Source organism: Zosterops lateralis (assembly GCF_965231275.1).
Source record: "Zosterops lateralis genome assembly, contig: HAP1_HAP1_SCAFFOLD_55, whole genome shotgun sequence".
Classification (NCBI taxonomy): Eukaryota; Metazoa; Chordata; class Aves; order Passeriformes; family Zosteropidae; genus Zosterops; species Zosterops lateralis.
Window position 1 is genome coordinate 108,356 of NW_028154611.1, and position 25,890 is coordinate 134,245.

Here is a 25,890-nt window from a genome sequence, read left to right on the forward strand (position 1 = left end):
CTCCCGGAGCGACATCGAGTCAACGCAACACCCCCAAGAGCGAGCTAACATCCTGCCATGGCCAGAGACTTAAAGAGTTTGGTGGGCACGGGGAGCGCCCGGGAGCTGCAGGAGAAGCTGGAGAGCTGGCATCAGGACTACGAGGTGGGTGCTGGCGCTCCCGGGCCGGGGCGGCCGGCGCCGGGCGTTGCAGTGGCCGGTTTGGGCCCCGTCCCGCGCCCCTGCGGTTGGCGCCCCTCACACACCTCTGAGTGCCAGCCCCGGCTTTTTGCCTCTTTGCCCATGGCGAGGCTCCCTGAAAACAAGGGCCAGAGGTTGAAAGTGAGGTTTGAGGCACACTGGCTCTAAACAGGAGAGAGCGTTGGAGTAAAAGAGCAGCAGGTGAAAAGGACCCGGGGCGGGCTTGTGCTCAGGAGAAACCGGCCGTGGGCCAGAAACGGGCAGGAGAACGGGGGGGAAAGAGGTGCTGAGGCGGAGAACGGGCTATCCAGCACCCCAGCCCTTCTGGGAGGGGAAAGAGGCTGCTGCAAGGCCACACGGCCCCGAGGGGTCAGAACGGGACTGAGGGAAGAGTTTCGGCTGCAGAGGGAATGTAGTGGAATCCAGGGAGTGACAGGAAACTGAGGAGGTGAAACAGTGGAAGAAATAGAGAAGGTGTGAAATTAGGGAAAGATGAGGCAGAGGAACATGAAACTTGTCAGGTGTGACTTTGCTCAGTGGAAAATCGTGACAGAGTTTTCACTCCTGCATCCCCAGGTTTCTGTACCTTCAGGATGTAGATGGGGCTTGTGCTCAGGTCAGGAGCCTGTAACCACCTGCTGTGTGCTGTGCTTGGTGAGGAAAGAGATGCAGCGTTTCCAGGGAAAATCAGCTATTTTCTTTTACTTTATGGTTGGATAGGAGTTACAGTTACATAGCCAGTGTAACTCTCTGCAGGATTCATGACAAAGGACAATTTTAGGGAGTTTGAGAGTAGCTGGTAAAGCTACCACAGAGGAGGAACAGTGCCGTGCATTTCAAAATCTTGCAAATGGATGGTGAGGTAGACCTTAGGAGGGCTGAGCAGCAGTGGGGGCTGACCCCTCCATCATGAGTTGGTTGGGAATAGTCTTTCAGGTCTTGGAAAATGAAGATGAACAGTTTCAGGCTGCTGTTGCAGGAAAAGAGGAGCTGGCAGATGGAAACACTGTGTTATGTTGCTGTAATGAGCTGGAAAAATGCACTTTTGTAGCTGTGTTCTTGTGAAGGTGAGCAGGTTGACAGTGCTCCCCAAGGCCCGAGGAGAGCATATTGCAGCGATCAAAACACAAGCTGATGGGCACATGGGTGGGATTTTCAGCTCTTTTGGAAGCTTGTAAAAACCATACGGAGTCATTAAAACCTGAAGACCTAGAGAGTGATCTATGTGGAAGGTGATACACAGGTTACAGATAAAGATTAAGGAAGGAAGTAAAAAAGTGTGTATTCTTCTGGCAGGTGTAGTTTAAATTGCAAAATTTTCAAAACTGCATTTGCTGAACGTGATGTAGTTTTGTTGTTTCCTAGGCATAGTTCTGGGTTTTGCTCCTTCAGTAGTATATGTTTCAGTTTGTAACTCTTAAAAATCAGGTGAAATTGCGTGGAGACTTCATGTGACTGCTGACAAAGCAAGATAAGAGCCTTTTCCTTGTATGTGTTATTTCAGCTAATATGGAAAACCAGATTTTGTTTTTTTTCTTTTAATCCGACAATCTGCTAGATTATTATTTTAATAACTGTTGAAAGATTTTAACCCAGATTCATAATTTCTATGATTCTTCTTTTAGAGATACTTGTGGTTGCAGCATCTTTATAATTGAAAAGGAGTATGTTTTCTCAAGTAGTGAATTATCTGAGTGATAGAAGTCCTGATGCATTGTTCATTTGCCTATTAAAAATGTGAACCTTAAAAAATGAGTATTCTAATGCATTCAGTAAGGAAAGGTTGGAAAGATGTAATTACAGGGGGGAAAACGTCGTGATTGTAGCTTTAAGTAAGAAAGCCCACACAGGTGTAGTAATGCATGTTGGGGTTTGTAAAGTTTTATGTACATTTGTCTGTGTTTTATGTACATTTCAGTTTAGTGTACCCCAGTTTTATGTACCCAAAATGGCTTCCCTGGGCCCTGTTCCCCTGACTCCATCTTGTTGTTTACCACTTAAGTTATATAACCCTCTGCCTACCCTCCCCGGAGATAGTCCCTGATTGGCCCGTCCTTCCCGCCACAGGCCCTGTCCATCACCCTCACCCCCCATGCCAATCTCCCTGAGGCCTGGGCCTAGGGATTGGCTGGGTCCCTTCCCGCCTTTTCCCTGGTCACTCCTGGTTGGATCACCCCTCACCCTTGCCACTCCCTGGTTCCTGCTCATTGGTTGTTCTGCGCTTTCCCCACACCCACTCTGTGTTGTATTTAAGCCGGTGCATTTGTTTGCTCGGGGCTCTCCCTGGAGTGCCCGGGCAGGAATAAACTTCTCTGACCCCAAGCTCCCGGAGAGTCCTTCTCTCATTTATCACCGGCTTCGTGGCTGCAGCTCAGGTCGTTGGCCTAGGTGGAGGACCACAAATATCAGGTGTACTGCTACGTGCGCTCCGGGCTAGCCACACAGGGCAAGCGCACGGCGGCAAATGCACATTCATTTACAGTTGATTTCCAGTGGTGAAAATCTGAGCCGATGCTGTAAATTATTAGAACTGAACACTGCGATTCAAAATCAGCTCTTCTCAATTCTCAATGAAACATCTCAAGAAGGTAAATCAGTGCCTTGTCTAATTACGAACATGTTTCACATATGGCATTTTTTCCCACTCTGGCTCTTTCTGTAAGTGTTCTCACCATTTCTTAATGTGTGTGTTTTTTTAGAAGACTGTCCAGCAGTAAAAAGCTGTCTCCTGCCAAAAGTATGCTGTTCTGCTTCAGGAGGTCAGGTGTGTAAGAAACTTATTTTAAGGGAATAGAACTACATGAATTGATACCAGCAGAAGATCTTTAATGACTTTCTGTTAATATTAGCCTCTCTCTCAGATTTTACTTAATGAAATATATCCTTAGTTGCTTGTGGAGGAATTTGCTTTGTATGAGAAGAAGTCTGTGTTATTATACTGCTTTCCTCTCCTAGGTAAAGATTTGATATTTACATTTACATTTACATTTGCAGAGACATCATAAAAATGCCATTTTTAAAATGTTTATGAGATATTTGTGCCATATCTCTTTTAGAAAAAATGACACTGTGGAAATACATGTGTAAACTGAAGGTGTGCATAAACTCTATGCATTAATTTGTGAGCTCCTTTTATTTTCTTTTTTAAAGAAAAAAACCTCTAAGATTATCTTAACACTATATTATTTCCTGGAGTGTTAAAAAAAGAGAAGTGTTCATGTGTGTTGTAATACCATCGTGCTCCTGCCATGATATTTGGAGTTCGTATGTATTTGGTGTTTACTGAAGGGGTTGTAATACTAACAGTTTGGCAGAAAAGACAGATCTGTTGTGGCTTTCTGCTTTGAAAAAAATAAGAGAGTTGGCTAATTCAGGCTAGGGGAGGATCTTCAAGATCCTGAGATTTGAGAGTGATGTCTCCAGGTTCTTTGGTTTCTCATTTTTACACCTGCTCTGTCAAAACCTTTCACAATTAAAATAAGATGAATAAAAAGTGATATCCTTTAAGAGTCAGAGTCTAGTATAATGCAGTAGAAGGGTTCTGCCAAAACGTCCCCAAAACACAAAATAACAATGTAATTAAATGACAGTACACCAGGCATACCAATTACAGATTTGTCATTGCACGTGACATTCAAAATTTAAAGAAAACCCTGTTGCTCAGTTACTTATTTAATTCCAGTTCTAGTAGGCCATTCTATGGGTCCCTGCAAACCCTGCATTCCCTGCGACCCCTGTGATCCCTGCAACCCCTGCAGCCCCTGCAGTCCCTGCAAACCCTGCATTCCCTGTGACCCCTGTGATCCCTGCAGTCCCTGCAAACCCTGCAAACCCTGCAAACCCTGCATTCCCTGTGATCCCTGCAATCCCTGCAGTCCCTGCAAACCCTGCAAACCCTGCATTCCCTGCGACCCCTGTGATCCTTGCAATCCCTGCAAACCCTGCATTCCCTGCGACCCCTGCGATCCCTGCAATCCCTGCAGCCCCTGCAGTCCCTGCAAACCCTGCATTCCCTGCGACCCCTGTGATCCCTGCAATCCCTGCAGTCCCTGCAAACCCTGCATTCCCTGCGACCCCTGTGATCCCTGCATTCCCTGTGACCCCTGCAATCCCTGCAGTCCCTGCAAACCCTGCAAACCCTGCATTCCCTGTGACCCCTGCGACCCCTGCAATCCCTGCAAACCCTGCATTCCGTGCAACCCCTGTGATCCCTGCAATCCGTGCATTCCCTGTGATCCCTGCAATCCTTGTGATCCCTGTGATCCCTGCAATCCTTGCAAACCCTGCAGCCCCTGCAGTCTTCCTGTCAAGATCTGTTCACCTGCCCAGTGCAGGTGGGCCAATGCTTCTCGTCGTGCCTGCCTCATAGCTCGCTTTAACTTCATTTATGCTAAAGATCGCCTGGATGCAGAGATCTTGTTGAAGAAATATATCTGTGACATAGAGATGGTGCAGAGGATAATATATGTTGCAGCTCTGGTGAGGAAGAAATAGTATTTCTTATTTTACAGGCTGGAGGGTGTATTGTAAAACACTATGTCTGCATTGGGTTAAATGGTGGGTAAATTAGCATTTCTGTCAAGCCCAGAGAGGAAAAGCTTTCTTCCTTTTTTTTATTTTGATTTTTCTTTCTTCCCCTCACACTTCTACTTTGAACTCTCAATGTAGTGTCCTACCTGACGTGTTCCGAGATTGGAACAGGGTCAGTGATTTATTATACAGGTGCTAAAAGAAGACCAATTTGGTCTGAAAAGTAGATGCTGCCTGCAGTGATCAACATTGCCTTAGAAAAATTCTTTTGGGAATGCTGCATTAAATACTACAACACTACAAAGCTAAAAATCTTCCCATATCATGCTTTCCTTATGCTTGTAGCTATGTGCTGTTTTAATTTAATTGGGTCCCTTGAAACCACCTAGATACCCCACGTTTACCATGAACTCAGTTTGAAGAAAATTGTTTTCATTTTTTCTGTATTTAATCTTCTTTTCTATAAAAATGATGTAACACATGTGTTAGAGAGGCAGCATATCTTAATGTGTGTGATCCCAAGCACATTTAACTTATTGAAGATTTTTTCTTTCAACAGTCATTCAGTTTATACGCTCCAATTCATCCTCTTTTCCCAAAAAATGAGGTGTTCCTGTCTTACATGTAGGGCTGCGGGACATAAAATGCTGTTACTCATGATATCTTTGAATGTGATTGCATTGATCATGGGTGTGTGATGGAATCCTGTGCAAATATAGAAAGTTAGGTGGGAAGATTTTCAATCGTACCTTCTGCAAATAAATTGCAGTCAATCAAAGAATTCATTCCCAATGAGTTAACTTTCTCCTTTACAGCAGTTTATTATATTCCTCCTTATTATGATGATAGTGGGTTAAATTAATTTTTGCAGACATAGGATGAATAGTTCCATTTTCCCTAGTGTATTAATTATGCAGATGTATGGTTGTTGTCAGAGCCTGTTCTAAGGAGAAAGCTTACTGTGTTTCCTCTCTTTCCTCAAACTTTGTCTCCAGCATGGCAGGTCTGCTTGCAGAGTCTGTCTTTATTAAGCCTTCTCTCTCAGAAGAGGTTTTTCAAACTCTTCTCTTGTAGTGTTATCGCAGAAGCAAACTTAGAAGCAGAAGCTGCAGCTGTGGCCGTCGTCTTGTGCCTGGTCAAGTAAGCCTCAGCTGAATGTTTGTAGTGTTAACAGCATCAAGTATTTTTACGAGGAATATAGGCAACCTGTTAAAAATGCTGGTATGCCACATATTCATTTCAACACTGGGAATAAATGCCTTTGCTCGATGGCCTTGAATGAGGTGAAGCTGAACTTACAGATAGTTATTGCCTGGTATAATGATCAGTAGAGATACTGTATGAGAAGCAGATCATAGTTAAATTCTCAAAAGTATCAACTGTGTATCTTGGAATGGTTTCTGCCTACTCCCCTTGTTTTAGTGCCCTTCTGAATAAATAATTGGATCATCTAGAAGTATTTCAGTCATTTTGGAGTACATATACAACACATAGGTCCTACCTCCTAGAATTAGTAACCTAAATTTACTCCTAATTTTCTAAATGCATCAAAGGAGTGGAAAATAAGTGTAGGGTGAGCAGGAAGGGAAGGTGGTACAACTAAGCTATATGAAACTTTAGCAAGTTCTGCATATGGTATGGTTACACAACATTTTTAATTATTTCTGTAAAAAATGTGTATATTTTTCTAGTTCTTTTCCCATCTTACTAAATGGAGATAGGTGCCCTCAACTTAAAATGGGAATATTGGAAATGTGAGAGGCTTTGGGTAGGGCCCAATTTTTTGTGTGTGTGCAGGCTGTGAAAAAAACCCTAGAAAGTTGTTGAACTTTGTAACAGTAGAGCTGCACTGATAGATACATGCAGATTTTCTGAATGTTGATGGGTCCCCAGATGGCTTTCTTGGGTACAGTTCTTTAGCACACCTGATTTTCCTTTTCTCTTCATCTTGCAGATGACTCGAAGCCGCAGTCTTTCAACAGTGCGGTTCAAACCTTTGCGTAAGTTGGTAACTTGGTTCCTAGGGACTCATGATATTCACATTAAGCCCTTGAATGATTGAACAAAGGAACAAAATAACATGTTGAACGTTCTTGATTCTAAAATACTTGCCCAAGTCTTAGTTTTAAATTGGGTAGCCCTTTTTTATATGTAGAAAAAGGCTAAGATTTCTGACCTGGAGAAGGATTTGTTTTTTCACTCTACTTGGACCACCGTCATGGTTTCTCTCCGGTGGTTGTCTTCACTGTGGCCAGTGCTGTAGTAGTAAAACTTGCTTCCTTCCCTACACAAGAGACAGTTTGCTGCTGCACAGCTGCTGGCTTCCTGCCTTTCAAATTCCAAGGAGATGGCTAAGTGGTGACAGTGAAGTGAGGGATTTCAGGCAGTACGAATATGTGCCTATCTTGAAGCCAACCCAATTTAGAGCTTTAGAAAATATAGTTGCACTGAAATGTATCTTTTTCTTCCATAGGCCGCTAACATGTTCCTGTAGTGCAGTGCCTCTGGATTCAACAACTTTGCTGCTGCCTTTTCTCTTCACAAACACCTCAATTCTCTGAATAATGTGCATGACAATTGTCAAACAGAGTTTGTGTTCAGTGTGTTTTTTAGAATTATAGAAGGCTTATTTATAATTTTAGAAACTGAACTATTTTGATATAAAGAAAAGAAGAAAGTTCATGCAGTACAGGATCATTTGGCAAAATTTGCAAAGCTCTCAGGAACCCATGATGTAATCTTGCAGGTGGAGATAGAATTACTGCATCTAGAACGTTTGCCTTCCACAGATTCCAAATGATGCAATTTATCTTGATAGGATGCTTAATAGAACCTTAATGGTGAATGTTGCAGAATGTTGAGGTTAGCTGTTACTTGAAAGCAATGTAATTAACTGGTGCTTATTTACGATTTTAGAAAATAGCTATAATCATAGGATGTGCCAGTCTCACACAGCAGCCTTTTAAATATATCCTTGTGATCAACTGAATTTTCTAACTACAGTGTAGAAGTTGCACAGAACAGTCATAAACTGCCAATACTACAGCAATCCTCTGGGCTTTATTGACATTTATGGATGAATGCACACGTATCCTTTAGCAAGGCAGTAATAGTCCCTGTTTAAATACATTCTTACTTAGAAATTATTGTAATAAAAAATTGTAGTTTGAGATTAGCAGTATTTTGAAAGTGTGCCAGTGAGTATTTGTAGGATTAAAAGATTTGATTGAGGCCTCTTTGGTGTCACACTTAATAGGCTTTCATACCATATTGATAGATCAGTAACTGTTGTAAATACAGTTGAAAAAATCCTGTCTAGTTAGTGTGGGCATTTATTGCACTTTAAGTGTAAAAATTTGAGACACCTGAAGAGATTTAACAGTGATAAGATGTGGTATGACGTGTGTCAGGGTCCGCAAACATATGCGGGGAACCTGATGGTTGGTTTTGGAGATCTCAAAGCGCAAAAGACACAACAGGGGACAAACCAGTTTGCTTAAACAAAAAATGCACTTTTATTTAGTGCCCACAATGCGATAGTAGGGAGAGAAAATAGAGAATAGTGAGAAAGATAGAGAAAGAGGGGAAGGGGGATTATAGCTACCACGTGGAGAGTCGGAGGTCCTCAAGACGTAGAGATGCCCATAGACGCGATCTTCTCCAGTGGGGTGATCACAAAGGGTGCACGGGATCCGCAGAGTCTTTATAGGCTGGTCAGGAAAAGGACCAAGGCGAGTGGAATGGAGCCAAAGAGGGCACTGGGCCAGTGCAGGCACCTGCGTCAAAGTTGGGTGCTCAGGAACAAGCAGCAAGCTGTACCCTTCTAGCACGGTCAGTATAACCAGCTCAGTCCACTGTAACGAGCTGCTATTGTTCTTGCATTCCATTCTCGTGGAGATGCGTATCAGTCCTCGGCAGGCGCCCCACCTCAGCCAGGCCAGGGGCTCTCCCCAGTCTCTCCGGGGGTCTTGGTCTTCAACCATCGGAGACAGTTGTGAGGCATAACACATCCTCGGACAGACTCTGACACCACCCCGTGACTCACGACTGACGACGAAGGTGTTCTTCCATCAGCAGGTTCCGTAGTCTCGTGAAGTCTTCAGGACTCATCCACATTGGCAGCATATCCCAGAAAAACAGAAACAAGAGAGAGGGTGTAGGAGAGAGAGAGAGAGAGAGAGAGACAGAGACAGAGACAGAGACAGAGACAGAGACAGAAAGAGGGAAAAATACGGAAAGGGAATAGAAGCAATAAATGAAACAAAAATTAAAAAAAAAATTGATTTAACAATTTTTAACAATTTTTCCAAAGTAATCAACATAAAGTACCAAATAATTAATATAACAATTTTTCAAAATATTAACTCAAATTACTAAATAATTAATATAATACCATCAATTAAAATCAACAATTACAATTTTCAATCAAATACTTAATTTAAAACAATTTTCTTTCACAAAATTCTTTAATTTTTTTTTTAAATGATAATAATTTCTAAACAAACAAAAACAAAAAGAAAAGAAAACAAAACAGACCTTAATTTTTAATTAACATGACTAAGACAAAGCAACATTAATCAAATCAAACTGCTGTTACAGGCTTAACTTTCGCTGTCTGGGTAGTGCATTTTACGTCAATAACTTTAGGAGTGTCTTTTGCAAAGGGGATGTTAACTAAACCATATGTTCTCATTATAGATGCCAAATGTGTCAACTGCTTCATCATTTTCCAATTTAGGATGTATAAAATGATTGATAAAACAAGGCCAATCAAAACCAAAATCAGAAGGACAACAATAGGATGACACACTTTGTTCAGGATACCTGTAGCAGTAGGTGACCACCCAAAAAGGGTATCCCACCACCTGTATTCAGCATCCTTTTTTACCCTTTCCATAACACGATGTATTTCCTTCACATCATGATGGACTGTTACCAAAGTTTTCTGTCCATTTTCCTTGATCTTTTTCAAAATTTTTATTAAGTCCTGGTGAAGCAACAATTGCTTAACTAGGGTCAGGTTCATTCCAATGGGGACAGGCATTATCTGGTGAATCAGTGTGAAATTGGATTGTAAAAGATGGTAGGACGTGACTGGGGCTTTATAAGAGAAGTCACATCCTGTAATTGTGGTAAAATTACAGACACAAAAATTAGAGTGATTTTTAGTATCTACCATTGCATTTTCTACAACTACAACATCACAGACAGTCCTAAAGCATGCACACCCATTGCCTATATACACGAGCACTGTTCCAGGAGCTTCGTTAGGATGCACTTCAAAATGACAAATATTTTGCTCTGTGTCTAAACAAATATCCTGAGCTATGATTGCATTACTTTCACAAATGAAACCTTGCTGCTCTCTAACAACACAAGATTCTAAATTGACAGTTTGCCATTTCTCACCAGTTTGACGGGCCCATTCTCTATGCTCGGAAGGATAGAGAATAGCTCCATCATGATTTATACCTAATGCAATGATAGGGAATATCAAATGTACTGAAGCATTACCTATTGTTAACACAAAGGCTGTAACTGTGTTAGTATTGGGGTTATAGGTAAAGTTCACTAATTTCCACCAGGATTGGAATTCTCTTTGAAAATAATTTGCATTGTCCCAAATTATTTTCCAAATTTCAGTAGGAAGAATTCCTTCTTCTTCTTGCCTTATAATTGTGGCAACAACCATCTGCATCCAAAGCTGTGCCTGGATGCAGCTTAAGGGCCAAAGAAACATTGTTTTGTGTAGCACCAGGTGTATCAATTACCAATTTGCTATCATTCACATTTATCTTTTCCCAATTTGGTAATATGTTTAATAGCAATCACTGAAGTGTCCCCAAAGCCAATAAGGACAATTATAATGATTGTTATAATTTGGTCAAATCTTTGATTGTGGTAACAAATTTGTTCATTAATATTTCTGAATCAATGCTATTTAAAATTTCTGTTTAAGATATTTATCATGGTTTATACGGCCTTCATGTCCCTCGGAGTTCTCCTGTGGAAAGTAAGCACAACAGAATCTGCCACGAGGAGGCAGGAGGTTAAAATGATGAAAGTTGCCCATCCTGTATTTATTTGATGCTCTTTCCCTAGAGCATCAAAGGCTGCCCATGTATATTTATTCAGAGGGGTTTTCTGCACTAGTGGTACTTCCCCTACAGTAGGGAGGTCCACCAAAACAGGTTGTCCAGGGCAATGTGCTGGATTGCTGGAATCACTTGGTCCCCATAGTGAGGGAATTATGCTTGAAGCTGTCAGGCAAAAGGCAGAAGGATCAGTAAACCAAGGATTTGCTGGCTGTTCGGGGGAAAAGGGAGGGGTAATGGCTGAGGCAGGTTTGTCTTGGATGCTATCCAAGTTTTCTGCTTCTTGTAGTGCTAGATTTTTCACAGCTCCTTCAGTTATTGAGAAGATGTTACAATAATGTTCAATCTGAGCAGACCACTGTCTTACTGAGGTCCTCTCGGTCACCCCGGCAGGTGGGGGGGTCCCAGTAGTGACTGACTTAACCTTGAAGGGGCCTCTCAAAACAATTGGTTGTTGTTGTGCAATTTTCTCCACTTCTATGAGAGCTAAGCTAACCACAAACAAGCCTTTTTCCCAGGTAGTGTACCTCTTTTCAGCATCTTTAAAGCCACAAGAGCGAGAGCTGACAGATCTGATTGGGCCTTCAGGACCCCTTTGCCATATATACAATGACAATCCTGAGGTGGCAAATCCCCATTCTGCCTGAAAAGGATCTGTAGGATGAATAGGGCCAAGGGCTTGGTGAGCAGTTGCTTCAAAAAGCAGCAATTTTATTTTAACCAATTTATCATAAGGCAATTTGGCCATTACTTCTCAAGGTAGTCCCCTTTTCAGCCCTAGCAACCACAACTGCTGCTGGTTAGAGATCTGTTTTTCCTTTTCTGGTTTTTCATTAGGAGAAGCAATGTGCCTGACTTCTCTGGGTTTTTCAGGTTTGTCCTCTGAGTGCTTCACTGGTCCATATTTTCCACTGTTATGACTGCTGTTAGATTGTGTGCTAGGAGTAGCAAAAGGCGAGAAGTCAGTGGAGTCAGTGGAACCGGTTTGATCACTTGTGTGTCCAAGAAATCTTTCAAGCCTATCTACCGGAGTGATAGATGCTATTGTTTCTTGAAAAAGAATTGCTGTTGGTTTAAGAGACTCCGGCAAACCTCGAATTAGGGGGGTCATAATCTCGGGTCTGACAGGCTGTTGCATGGGTGACTCATAGTCAGAAATCAATTTTCTTTCATGTATCATTTGCAAGCATGCAGCTTTGTGTATGTTTTCTAGGAGTTGGTCTGAGGTGCTGACTATTGCCAGGGGGTCGCCCCTTTCAAGGGGGCTTAGTCCCCCTGCCCAGTGAGCTGCACGCTGTGTCAGGGACCATGGAGCACGTGTATTCCCTGTTGTTAAGAAAACTCCATGCCCCAATAGCCACTTGCTTCCTGTTCACTTAATTTAATTTGGTCACCACCAGTAAGTGAAACTCTAAAGACATACTCCGTCTCTGATTCACTAGGAAGTCGGGAGTATTCTCTTTTTAATTTAGCTAATTCAGTGGCTGTGTTGGGTGTTTGTTTGGTGGTTATGTGGGGGTCATGAACCTCTTCATTTATACAATTAAATTCTGTTTTGACAAGAGGTCTCAAATTGGAGCAACAGAGTTCCCCACAATTTTGCATGTGTGCTAATTCTTTCTGAGGGTATATCTGCTTAATGCTGTATGTCTCATTTCCTCCTGTTTCCTTTGGTGAATCTACAAGTTTTAAATTTTTGCTCCGCTCTTCTGCAAGGGAAATCTCCAGCAAATAAATCCGACTTCTTTCCTGTTCTAATTGTTTTTGCAAAGCTTCTACCAAATCTTGCAGGGATTCTATTACTTCTCCCTCTTGATTTCTTTTCTGTTCCAATTGTTTTTGCAGGGATTCTATTTCTGCTCTCTCTTCACTTACCCGTTTAAAATGGGTTTTTATGGCTGCCGAAAGGCAGGCCCCCAAAACTGAGCAAAGAATGGTTTTATTTCTGCCCAGTTTATACTTAGCATCATGTTGCATAGAATATATTCTATCTACAGTGTTTTCACACTTAAACCAATTATCTTGTGCCCACTCTTCTCCGGCTGGAGAAGGTCTAGCACCATGCTTTGTTAACAAAGCAAAAAGAATATCCTTATCTTTTGTACTAGAATTTTCACTCATTTTTTTGTGAAGGGACAAAAACCACTCTCAGGGAGGTATTCTTAAAGTTACAAACAATGGCACAGCTAATACTGTGTTTCCCTTCGCTTCCCTGGAATGGGAGAGGAGACCCAGCTGCTTGGGAGGCACTTCTTCACAAAAAACGCCTGTTGTCTCCTCAACTACACCAAGCAGCTTAAAACACAGAGTCCCATCTTTTGCACAGTGAGATCGTTTCTGAAATATCCTGATGACAGGGAGTGCTTATTCGCCTGGGTGTATACAGTTTGCGGGAATTTTCCCTCGCCCCCCTTGCTTTCTAACAGCGCTCACCGAAGTGGCGTGCTAGGTGCGGCTGAGACGAGGGTCCTTCCCCTTCTACAAACTATATAAAACCCGCAACTCCACAGTCTATCAAGATCCTGTCCGTGACACCAATTTAAATGTCAGGGTCCGCAAATATATGTGGGGAACCTGATGGTTCGTTTTGGAGATCTCAAAGCGCAAAAGACACAACAGGGGACAAACCAGTTTGCTTAAACAAAAAATGCACTTTTATTTAGTGCCCACAATGCGATAGTAGGGAGAGAAAATAGAGAATAGTGAGAAAGATAGAGAAAGAGGGGAAGGGGGATTATAGCTACCACGTGGAGAGTCGGAGGTCCTCAAGACGTAGAGATGCCCATAGACGCGATCTTCTCCAGTGGGGTGATCACAAAGGGTGCACGGGATCTGCAGAGTCTTTATAGGCTGGTCAGGAAAAGGACCAAGGCGAGTGGAACGGAGCCAAAGAGGGCACTGGGCCAGTGCAGGCACCTGCGTCAAAGTTGGGTGCTCAGGAACAAGCGGCAAGCTGTACCTTTCTAGCACGGTCAGTATAGTCAGCTCAGTCCACTGTAACGAGCTGCTATTGTTCTTGCATTCCGTTCTCGTGGAGATGCGTATCAGTCCTCGGCAGGCGCCCCACCTCAGCCAGGCCAGGGGCTCTCCCCAGTCTCTCCGGGGGTCTTGGTCTTCAACCATCGGAGGCAGTTGTGAGGCATAACACATCCTCGGACAGACTCTGACACCTTCCCATCTGTTTGACTATATGGGGTAGTGAGCAACACTTATTAGGAGCAGTCACACAGTTAAAGAAAACGGGGGAGGACGGTCCTGTAGAGACAAAGGTGTTGGAGTGGTTAAGACCTCAATTACAACAAAGAAAAACAATAACCCAAAAAATCGAACGCCTTGCTAACTTGATCATGAAAGGTCGACTACGTGTTGTTGCTATGAGTGGATCAGAGCCAGCAATCATTCAGTTGCCAATGGACAAGGCAACAATGGACTGGTATCTTCTTAATTCTTCAGAACTTGCGGAAGCCCTGCTTAATGCCCCTAGCCACATCACCTCAGCACCGCCGGCCCCGAAGCATTTGCAATGGTTAGGACAATGGCAGTGGATTGTTAAACCTCTTCGGGAGGATAAGCCTATCCCGAATGCGCTTACTGTTTTCACTGATGCTGGACGACGATCACGAAAAGCAGTTGTCACATGGAAAATCCAAGAACAGTGGCATCATCACATTATTCAGGCCACTCCACAAGACAACCTGCAAACCTTGGAATTAGTGGCGGTCATTTGGGCCTTTCAAACTTTTGCACAGCCCGTAAATGTTATCTCAGATTCAATGTATACTGTTGGAGTTGCGTCAAGAATAGAAGATGCGAGCATCAAGGAAGTCAACAACCCACGGCTAGGAAAACTCTTCATGCAGCTACAGAGAACACTACAGAATCGACAGCACCCATACTCCATACTACACATCCGAAGCCATAAACTGGAAGAAGGTTTAGGAGAAGGCAATGCCAGGGCAGATAAACTAGTAGCAATACAACAACCAGCTCCTCTCCCACGCACGACGGCAGCACAAGAAAGTCACAGCATTTTTCATCAGAATGCCAAAGGACTTGCTCGCGAGTTTAAAATTTCACTTAACGAAGCTCGAGCAATAGTAAAAGCATGTCCCACTTGTAGTTTCCACAATGGAGGCCAAGGAATTGGCCTAGGAGTCAACCCCAGAGGTTTGGAGTCTAATCAATTATGGCAGATGGATGTAACTCATTTTGCAGCATTTGGGAAACTGAAGTATATTCATGTTACAATTGATACTTATAGTCATTACATTTGGGCAACCGCACAGGCAGGAGAACAAGCAAAGCACGTTGAGAGACACCTGCATAGCTGTATTGCAGTTATGGGTGTTCCTAAGGAAATCAAAACAGACAATGGGCCTGCCTATGCCAGTCAGAGATTTGCAAAATTAGTTAGTTTTTGGAACATTAAACATGTTAGGGGAATCCCTAATGTCCCTACAGGTCAGGCAGTAGTAGAACGAGCCAATGGCACCCTGAAGCGGTACTTAGAAAAATATACCGATCTACACGTTCCAGCAGAAAGATTGCTTAGGGCTTTGTTTGTATTAAATCATCTTTGCCTGTTTGCTGACAGGGATGTGCCCCCTGTCATGATGCATTTTCAGAAGGACCCCGCGTCCGTCCCTCCTGTATATGTTACCTATAGAGACCCCAAAACTGGTGTGTGGCAAAGCCCTGCTCAGGTTCTTTACTGGGGAAGAGGTTATGTATGTGTTTCCACCCCTACAGGCTCTCAATGGATTCCTGCTAAATGGACACGTCCTGCAAATCCACAAGAGCAGTCCGGAGGAAAGAAGGCGACACAGGCTTCAGACAACACTTGCACCATTGCTGCTAACAATACAGAAGCAGTTTGGGATCTCCTTCCACATCGAATCTGAGGAGGACGTGCAGCTCCACGTCATTCCCCTGTTGCATGAACTTAAATAATAGTTCTGAGTCCATCCATGCCAAGATAAAACAATTGCAGCAGCATACTGCACTGTTACGCAGGGATGATACATTTTTTGGACTTAATCTTGGGGATTGGGGACTTACTGGATGGCTTAAGGGTTTGGTTCAATTTATACTTGTAGGAATAGTTATTCTGTTTATGTTATTGTTACTTTTGCCTTGTATTTTGCAATGCTTGCAGCGCATGTTAATGTCAGCATTTACATCAAAAAATGTTGCCTTACTTGCTGTGAAAGAAAACGGGGGAGATGTAGAGAGCCTGACTGAAGAATGGCTGCGTTCCAAAGGACATATACTATGCGGCTAGTAAAAGTTTAAAAGGTCAAAGTGTCATTGAGGCAGATCTGGTTTAGTTAACAAAATGCAGAAGCTTCCTGAGGAATGTAGAGTGAGCCATAAAGATAAGGATAACACTAACAGTGGGATTAGTACTTAGCAACGTGTGCGTCATTGGCTGAGAGCCAGTAAGGAGCTATATTTTTGCAATATGTATGAACTAGTTATGAAGTGTATAAAAATGTAACTCAACTGAAATAAAACGAGACTTGCTGACCGTGAAAGCATGAGGCATGTCTACCACGGCTCTATAAATCCCTTACATAGTGTCCTACCTGACGTGTTCCGAGATTGGAACAGGGTCAGTGATTTATTATACAGGTGCTAAAAGAAGACCAATTTGGTCTGAAAAGTAGATGCTGCCTGCAGTGATCAACATTGCCTTAGAAAAATTCTTTTGGGAATGCTGCATTAAATACTACAACACTACAAAGCTAAAAATCTTCCCATATCATGCTTTCCTTATGCTTGTAGCTATGTGCTGTTTTAATTTAATTGGGTCCCTTGAAACCACCTAGATACCCCACGTTTACCATGAACTCAGTTTGAAGAAAATTGTTTTCATTTTTTCTGTATTTAATCTTCTTTTCTATAAAAATGATGTAACACATGTGTTAGAGAGGCAGCATATCTTAATGTGTGTGATCCCAAGCACATTTAACTTATTGAAGATTTTTTCTTTCAACAGTCATTCAGTTTATACGCTCCAATTCATCCTCTTTTCCCAAAAAATGAGGTGTTCCTGTCTTACATGTAGGGCTGTGGGACATAAAATGCTGTTACTCATGATATCTTTGAATGTGATTGCATTGATCATGGGTGTGTGATGGAATCCTGTGCAAATATAGAAAGTTAGGTGGGAAGATTTTCAATCGTACCTTCTGCAAATAAATTGCAGTCAATCAAAGAATTCATTCCCAATGAGTTAACTTTCTCCTTTACAGCAGTTTATTATATTCCTCCTTATTATGATGATAGTGGGTTAAATTAATTTTTGCAGATAACTGATAAAAATTAATCTAGGCCTCCTGTGTTTAACTAGATGTTCTTTATATTTGCAGGAATCTTTCCGTGCAGCAAAGAAAGCCTTCCGGAAGATCAAAATACATGTAAAAGAGACTTTGGCTATAGATCACTGCGGGGGACCTGCAGCACTTGAAATTTCTGCCCTGAATTCTATAGCTTGCCACAAGGAGCTGTATGATGTTTGTTGCAGTGTCCAGGTAAGTCAAGGGCAGTGGTGGGAAAGTGATGTGGTGATCTCTTTCAGGAGCTAGTAAATTCAGAATATGTAAACTGAAGGAGAAAAAAGTTACTGTATAGACTTTGTCTTGTAGCAGTTTACTTTCCAGAACAACATTGCTAGGACTAGTGTATGTGTGACTTAGTAAAAGCTCGTTTGTTTGTAGCAGCACATTCTTTCTGAAGTTATTGTTTTCTGGAATAATCTAGGGCAACATGAGCTTTTTGTACCGATTTTTAAATGTAGAAAGCTGAGAGGCATACTTAGGGGTGATTTCTATACTTGCTTGTGAATAAAATTGTTAGCGAGTGCAAATTACCCCTGTATTTTTATTTTCAGGAAGTTATTTGCTGCATGAACGTGAACCCAAAGCTTCCATGTGGTGGCGTGTGATTCCAGTGATTCCAGTTCGACTTTATTATTCCGTTATCGTTCCTGTTGAAGTTTATACAGTTATGTTTTTTAAAGTTATATGCAGTTTGCATTGTTCAAGATGGCCTCCTTTTCCCTCATAGTTTCCCGCCTTTCCCCAGTTGTCATGCCAACCTCCATCCCAGAATAGTTGTTTACCCCATTTCTGTTAACTGTCAATCTCCGAGTTATATAATCCCTCCACCCCCTGTTACATAACTACCCCTTTCCCATTGGTTTAAAGTTTTGACCACCCCACTGTTCAAGTTTGTTCCAAGTTGTTGATTTGTTCCCTGAGAGACCACCCTCGATCCCACCCCCTATTCTGATTCAATAAAAAGCCGTGGCACCCCCCCAAGCTGTTGTCTCTCCAGGACGCAGCCTCGGGAACACGCATCCCCTTGGTTCGCTTACCTGAGAGTCCCGCCTTTCTGTTTTCCGCTTCACCCACACCGCTTGCTGCGCTCGCCCGTCCCTCTGGCTAAGTGGCCCCCGGATTGTGGTGGCGGCAGGGCTGGCCGGAGCCGCTTTCCTTGGGCAAGAAGCCGACCGCCGCAGATTGGTGCCCAACGTGGGGCAGCCAAGGACGCGCTGAGACCGTACAGCTCAGCGGCGACATCTCTGGCGCAGGGCCCTCGAATTGAGAGCTCTGCGGCAGTCCGGTCCATCGGGACCCTTGCTGGATATACCATTGGTGTCGCGCCTCCCCGGTGGTAGCAGCCCTTACGGGTGCGCTCCCGGGAGGACGAAGAGGGCAGCCTCCAGCACCCAGGGAGGTCCTCTTCAGGTGTGGGTTCCCGGACCAATCTGCCTTCGACGCAGGAACCAGGGAAAGGGTAGGTAGGAGTCCCCTGAACCCTCCCCTACCCTCAAGGAGCTCAGTCCAAGCGCCCTCGTATGAGGTGGCTGGCTTGGAGGAGCTAACCGCGCGGTGCTCGCGGAGGGGGGCTTTTCTCCTTCTTGCGGGTCTTTGGTGTTGTTGGTTCCTGAGCTTGTGTTGTTTTATTTATCTGTATTTCGGTTGGTGTCCCGTTGGTCCGTGCACGGGCGCGGACGGGGTTGTTGGCAGATTGGGTATCTGCCGTGGCTTTGTTAAGAACGGGAGTTTTGTGTTAAGGGTCCGGCACCTCCGGGGCGGAGGCGGCGACGGGGACGCTGCCTGACCGGGGTTTTTAGTGCTGTGTTTTTGTGTGTTGCTTTCGTTTTTTACGTTGTGGTGAAGTCCGGTGGAAAAGGATGGGTGCAAGGCTTAGTGCGGAACAGAAAGGTGTCTATAGGTGTTTTGTTGGCGTTTTGACTGTTAATAAAGTTAAGTTTTCAAATGGAGAGCTCAAGCGGTTTGTCCGCAAGCTCTTCTTGCACTTCCCAAAAACAACCCCCGAGGTAGTGACAGAGCCCCGGTATTGGGAGCCTGTCATTTTTAAATTCACAGATTTGGCCGCCTCAGGAGAAGAAAAAGCGGCAAAATATTTATTTTGGTCCCGTCAGCTTAGGACCGCAATGATGGTAATGAAGGGAGTGCAAAAAGGGCAGCCTCCACGTTCTCGTTCAGTTTCCCCTTGTTCATCCCGCTGTGTGTCCCGCTCCCCCTCTCCCCGCCGCGGCATCCTCAGGGGTGCAGCGGGCAAACCCCAGCCCGCCAGCCCTGGCCCCCTCAAGATGCCGGTCCCCCGCCCGGATCAGACAAAGCCGTCTGTCCGAGACGACCGAAGGAGCCCTGGCCAGGCTCCCGAGGCTTTTTCCTTTTCCCGTTATCCTAATAAGCCCCGAGTTAGATTTTCAGTTGCGGGTGGTGAGCTCCCTCAAGATGGCGTCCGGTTGGGGAGAAGACAAGATGGCGCCGACCGCGTGGCGCGGTCCTCATCGGTGTCCTCCCTGCCCGCCATTTTCCCTTCCCCTTCCCAGCATCCCAAGTTTTCCCCAACCAATCCCTTCTGGTCTCCTCCCACTCCCCTTCAGGAACACCCCTCTCTTGAAACTCCTCCCCTTCCACTCAAGTCTCCACCCCTTTCCCAGGACCCTCCCAGCTACCGCTCCTCCCAAATCTCCGCCCCAGACCATTCCCCCGAGGGCGTGTCATTCCCACACTCCGACACGCCTCCCTCCGGCAAGCCACCCCCCCTTATAACGCGCAGTCGGTCTCGCCCCTCGCCTTCCGGTTCCCACGCCCCTTCTTCCGGTTCCCACGCTTTGGAACCGGAAGAGGAGGAAGTGGATTCCGGAAGAGACGACCCGCATACACCTTCCCTGGCCCCAGTGACGTACAGGAAGGGTAGGGGAGGGCATGAAGAGATCAAATGGCAACAGCTATCTCAGAACGTGGTTCGGGATCTAATGAAGGCCCTCAAGTAGTATGGACGTGACAGTCCATACTTCCTTGGTATGTTGGAAGGCCAGATCACCGGGAGTGATGTCGTCCCTCACGACATCAAATACCTTTTTCGATGCCTGCACTCCAGGACTGAGTTTCAGCTCTGGTTTGCGACATGGAAAAGGTGTTTGCAGGACGCCCTCCCAGGTTTGTTGGAAGATTCCGACACGGCTCTGGATAACGAGGGGAATTTAATCACACTGGCGCATCTATTAGGAGAGAAGGACTGGGAAATGCCTCAGAAACAGGCAGAAGGTCTCCCAAGGCCTTTGTTGAAAAAAGTTGCACAGCTAGCGGTCAAAGCGTTCTCCACTATGAGGCCGTCAGGGCCCATGGAGTCATATCTAGACATTTTTCAAGGGCCACAAGAGAACTTTCTGCTGTTCGTGGAACGGCTTACAATAGCCGTCGAGCAGCAGGAAGAGGAGGAGGCGGCCAGAAAGCAGTTAATAACTTCTTTAGCATTTAAGCATGCTAATCAGATTTGCAAGCAGGCCATGCTGACCCTGCCCAGAAAGCCCAGGCCGTCTCTTCAAGATTATATTGAAGTGGTCACCGAAATCGTCCCGTTGATGGCAACATCAAAGCCTGACCGCCAGGAGAACAGAAAGAAGAACATCAACGCTACAGATGTCGTTACCAACCCTGACAATGCAGCTGATGCGCAGAGAACACCCAAAACACCGAAACCATGGAGGCAGCCGTCCAGGAGTGCGGCGGACAGAACGTGCGCACTCTGCGGCAAGCGTGGCCACTGGTGGCAGGCTTGTCCGCTGAGACAAGAATTCCAACAATTTAAACAGATAAAAGGGGGAGAAGGGGAAGGCGGAAGGGGAGGAGGCTCCCATCAAAAAAACTAAGAAGGGAGCACGGGGCCGCCCAGTGCGAAGACCCCAATCGGGCGGTCCAAGCCGGGGAAGGGGGAATGGGGAATTCGGATTTGAGCTGTACCGGACATGTCATTTTAACAGACTTTCTTTTCTCTTCTAAAGGGCAGCAGGGCAGTGCTCTGCAAAGTCCGAAGGAGATTTCACCGGACGTGACAAAAGACTCCCCCTTGAGGAGTTCTTCACCTGCTGGTAATAACACCGATGTGCCTATCTCTGTTGCAGGCAATTCTCTGACGACGACAAGCGATGGCGTCCCGTTCCATCTTCAAGTTACGGAAGGACAGTGGATCCGGGATGACGAGTGGCGCCGCGTGGCAGTCGGAAAGAATAGAGGTACCTGGCACAAAATTGGCACAACATATGTAGTCGTTGGGGACTGCAAGTTCACCCCGCCAGAGATAGAGATTGTACCCCAAACCACTCCCTCGGATCCCGAGTGGTTTGAACTCTGGCTTCGCTGCACGAACCCACCCACATATCTGTCAAAGGGACAAATAATCGCCCAAGCCATACCATCGCTGCCAGAAAGAGTGTGTCCGGAGGGCGATTGCAGGACTTGCTACCCCCAAGTAAGACCGGTCATGCATATCACACAGGACCGACCTGAGGAGGTATGCAAGTTAAGGGTGAGTGAGGAGACCACCACCATCAAAGGTCTCCTCGACACGGGGGCGGACGTGACGGTCATACCCGAACACCTGTGGCCGTCACAGTGGCCATTACAAACTGTGGCAGAGCAAGTTGAGGGTGTAGGAGGCCTTCAATTGGCTAAAAAATCGAAGCACATGGTACAAATTAAGGGGTCCAAAGGGCGATTGGCGAATGTTAAGCCCTTTGTTTTGAAATACAAGACACCCCTGTGGGGTAGAGATGTCCTGTCCCAATGGGGGGCCATAATTGGATTACCGGACTCCCCAAAATGTATTTATGCTGCGGCCATTGAGCAGCGCCCCACTCAGAAACTGAATTGGAAAACTGATTCGCCAGTTTGGGTGGAGCAATGGCCGCTGTCCAAAGAAAAATTGAAGGCGCTGAACGAACTCGTGGAGGAGCAGCTCCGCAAAGGTCACTTGGAGGAAACCAACTCTCCATGGAACACTCCGGTGTTCGTTATCCAGAAAGCGGATAAGACCCGGTGGAGGCTTCTCCAGGACCTTCGCCAAATTAATGAAGTAATTGAGGACATGGGCTCTCTACAACCAGGGATGCCTTCCCCCGCCATGTTGCCCCAAAATTATCAATTGGCAGTGATAGACATCAAAGATTGCTTTTTTCAAATTCCTCTGCATCCTGACGACGCCCCACGGTTTGCATTCTCGGTACCTAACATCAACCGAGAGGCCCCAAGGAAGAGGTACCACTGGAAGGTGCTACCGCAGGGAATGAAAAATTCTCCCGCCATCTGTCAGTGGTACGTATCTTCCTTGCTAACCCCCGTACGTGCAGCCGCACACCAGGCCATCATCTACCATTATATGGATGATGTACTCGTGTGCGCCCCCAGCGACGACCTGTTGGCACAAGCGCTTGACCTGACAGTGACTGCACTGGTTGCTGCAGGGTTTGAGTTGCAGGAAGCCAAAATTCAAAGGGTGCCACCGTGGAAATACCTCGGTCTCGAAATTAATAAGCGGACCATTGTTCCGCAAAAATTGGCTATAAACACAAACATCAAGACTCTAGCGGATGTGCACCAGCTGTGTGGGGCTTTGAACTGGGTGAGGCCTTGGCTGGGTCTGACCACCGAGGACCTGGCGCCCCTTTTCAATTTATTGAAGAGGGGAGAGGGGCTGAGTTCCCCCAGGTCCCTCACCCCGGAGGCACGGAAAGCCCTGGAAAAGGTTCAGGAACTACTGTCCACCAGACAAGCAAATCGGTACCGTCCTGATTTGCCATTTCGTTTTATCATTTTAGGTAACCTGCCACACCTCCACGGAGTCATCTTCCAGTGGGACAGCGGGGTGACCAACATGCCCCGGAAGGACCGCGGCGGGAGGGATCCACTCATCATCATTGAGTGGGTCTTCCTTAGCCACCACCGGTCCAAAAGGATGAGTCGCCCACAGGAGCTCATGGCGGAGCTGATCCGGAAGGCCAGAGTCCGGATTAGAGACCTGGCCGGATGCGACTTTGAAGTGATCCACGTGCCGATTCGGATAAGTACGGGCCAAATTTCAAAAGCAATGTTGGAGCACCTGCTTCAGGACAACAAAGCATTGCAGTTCGCTCTAGACAGCTACACTGGCCAAATTTCAATAACTCGGCCAGCCCACAAAATTTTCAATTTGGACTCACAATTCAAATTGAGTTTAAGAAGTGTTCAGAGCAAAAGGCCGCTCGATGCCCTGACTGTTTTTACAGACGCGTCCGGAGGATCCCATAAGTCGGTAGTGACTTGGAAGGATCCTCAAACTCAGCAGTGGGAGTGTGATGTCGCTGAGGTGGAGGGATCCCCTCAGATTGCTGAGTTGGCCGCAGTCGTCAGGGCCTTCGAGAGGTTCTCTGAACCTTTCAATTTGGTTACAGATTCAAGTTATGTTGCCGGGGTAGTATCTAGAGCGGAAAATTCAGTACTGCAAGAGGTGTCCAACCCTGCATTGTTTAGTTTGCTCTCGAAGCTGATAAAGCTAGTCTCCCACCGAGAGCAACCATTCTACGTGGCTCACACAAGGTCGCACACGGACTTACCGGGGTTCATAGCGGAGGGTAACAGGAGGGCGGATGCTCTCGCTGCCCCTGTCGCTAAGGCCCCATTGCCTGACGTGTTTCAACAGGCCAAGCTCAGCCATCAGCTGTTTCACCAAAATGTACCAGGTCTGGTCCGGGGATTCCACCTGACCCGTGATCAGGCCAGGGCAATAGTGGCGACCTGTCCCAGCTGCCAGCAGCATGCAGTACCCACCTTGCATGCCGGGGTCAACCCCCGAGGGCTGAGCAGCAACGAGGTGTGGCAGATGGACGTTACTCACGTCTCCCAGTTTGGGAGGCTGAAGTGCGTCCATGTCTCGGTGGACACGTTTTCCGGAGCAGTCTTTGCCTCTGCCCACGCAGGGGAGAAAGCAGGGGATGTCATCAAACACCTCCTTCAAGCCTTCTCCTTTCTGGGCATTCCGCGAGTCATCAAAACAGACAACGGACCGAGTTATGTTTCACGGGATTTCCGCAACTTCCTCCAGCAATGGGGAGTAGAACACAAGACCGGCATCCCCTACTCCCCGACAGGCCAAGCAATTGTGGAGAGGATACACCAAAATATCAAAAGAGTCCTCAACCAACAGGGCCAAATTGCTAAATTGGAAACGCCCCAAATTCGACTTGCCAGGGCACTCTACACAATAAATTTTCTAAATTGCTCATTTGAATGTATGAATCCCCCGATCATTCGACATTTCGGAGGGAGTCCAAATTTGAAATTGGAATCAAAACCGCCCGTCCTCGTCAAAGACCCGGAGACCATGAGGGTAGAAGGACCGATGGATTTAATCACTTGGGGGCGCGGATACGCCTGTGTTGCGTCGCCTGGAGGACCCAAATGGGTTCCGGCCAAGTGGGTACGTCCTTATATCCCCAAGGCCTCCGAAAAAGTGGACCAGCAAGTGAAACATGTAGCCCTAAGGAGGAAGAGAAAGCCCGTGCGTCCGGTGAGGAGAGAAGGGTCCGCTCCTAACTTCCCCATTCCTCAATGGCTTTTTGGTTAATTTGTTTCTTTTTGTCTGTTTAAGTTGCAGAAGGACCCAGCCAACCTCCACCTGAGAGCCCCAGGAGGACAACGCCTGTTTCATCTGGCCACAGTCCTCGCAGTCCTTGGTCCGGCCCTATCCTGGGTCGTCCCTCAGCCCAAGGCTAATGTCTGGAGGACACTCGCCCGAGCCATGGGACAGGATCACATCTGCCTGTCCCAGGGCTCGGCGAAGGACCCGATAGCGTCGTGCCTGGTGGGGATCCCGTCCCAAGAGTCAGAGCTCCCCCCTGAACTCTTGTGGTGGAAGACCAACTTTAATGAGAAGCCCTTCCCAGAGTATAGCCGCCATTATAGCGTTGATCGCTCCCTTCCCTACCCAATAACCAACCCCTTTACCCTCTGGAAAAATTGGATTCAGTCAAATGTCCTCCCCGTTTCTCCTGATGAGCCCCAGGAGCTGGAACTCCTGGGGTCCTCCCCGGCCACATTTTGCGTTCAGTTTGTTTATGTTCCCATTCCCTCAGAAGAAAGATTTTATCATTTTTTGCCCGAAAAAAAGGTGTATTATACTAACCCATGGTGTAAACAAACTGCACATGTGAAAATGGCTTCCACCCTGTCCCATAAGCCCCTCACCCTTCCTAAAGGTCTTTTCCTCATATGCGGCGACAGGGCTTTCACTGGCATCCCCTCTCGCCTTCTCGGAGGTCCTTGTACCCTTGGAAGATTGAGCCTGCTCGCCCCAAACAAAACAATGATTATGGATTGGATTGTTAAGAATACCTCAATTCACACAATCCAAAAAAGAGACCTGACCGACCTCGACCCGGATTGTGAATCTGACGTAATCCACTGGTCCCAGGCAAAGGCGACTGCCATCACTATTTTTCTGCCCTGGGTATCAGTTGCCAAATCACTGGGAGAATTAGGTCGATTGGAGTGTTGGGTTGCTAAGCAGGCGAACGTTACGTCTTCCGCTTTGTCTGATCTCCTAGCCGACGAGGAAATAACCAGGAAGGCGACGCTGCAGAATCGGGCAGCAATAGACTACCTCTTACTCCTCCACCATCACACGTGCGAGGAGTTTGAGGGTCTTTGCTGTTTCAATTTGTCCTCCAGGGCTGAGAATGTCCGACAATCCATCAGGAAGATCCAGGACATGGTTCATGATATAAAGC

The 25,890-nt window shown here is 45.9% G+C and overlaps 1 protein-coding gene across 1 annotated transcript; it reads left to right on the forward strand.

The window, feature by feature from the left end:
• Window positions 1-57: 57 nt before the first annotated feature.
• On the forward strand, window positions 58-17,751 carry LOC310923440 (uncharacterized protein; the record flags this gene model as incomplete). The annotated part of the gene is made up of 5 exons (XM_083885445.1): window positions 58-144; window positions 2,569-2,675; window positions 4,056-4,659; window positions 17,177-17,338; window positions 17,698-17,751. 5 exons carry the CDS (start codon window positions 58-60, stop codon window positions 17,749-17,751), a joined length of 1,014 nt encoding a protein of 337 aa, XP_083741571.1.
• Window positions 17,752-25,890: the final 8,139 nt, after the last annotated feature.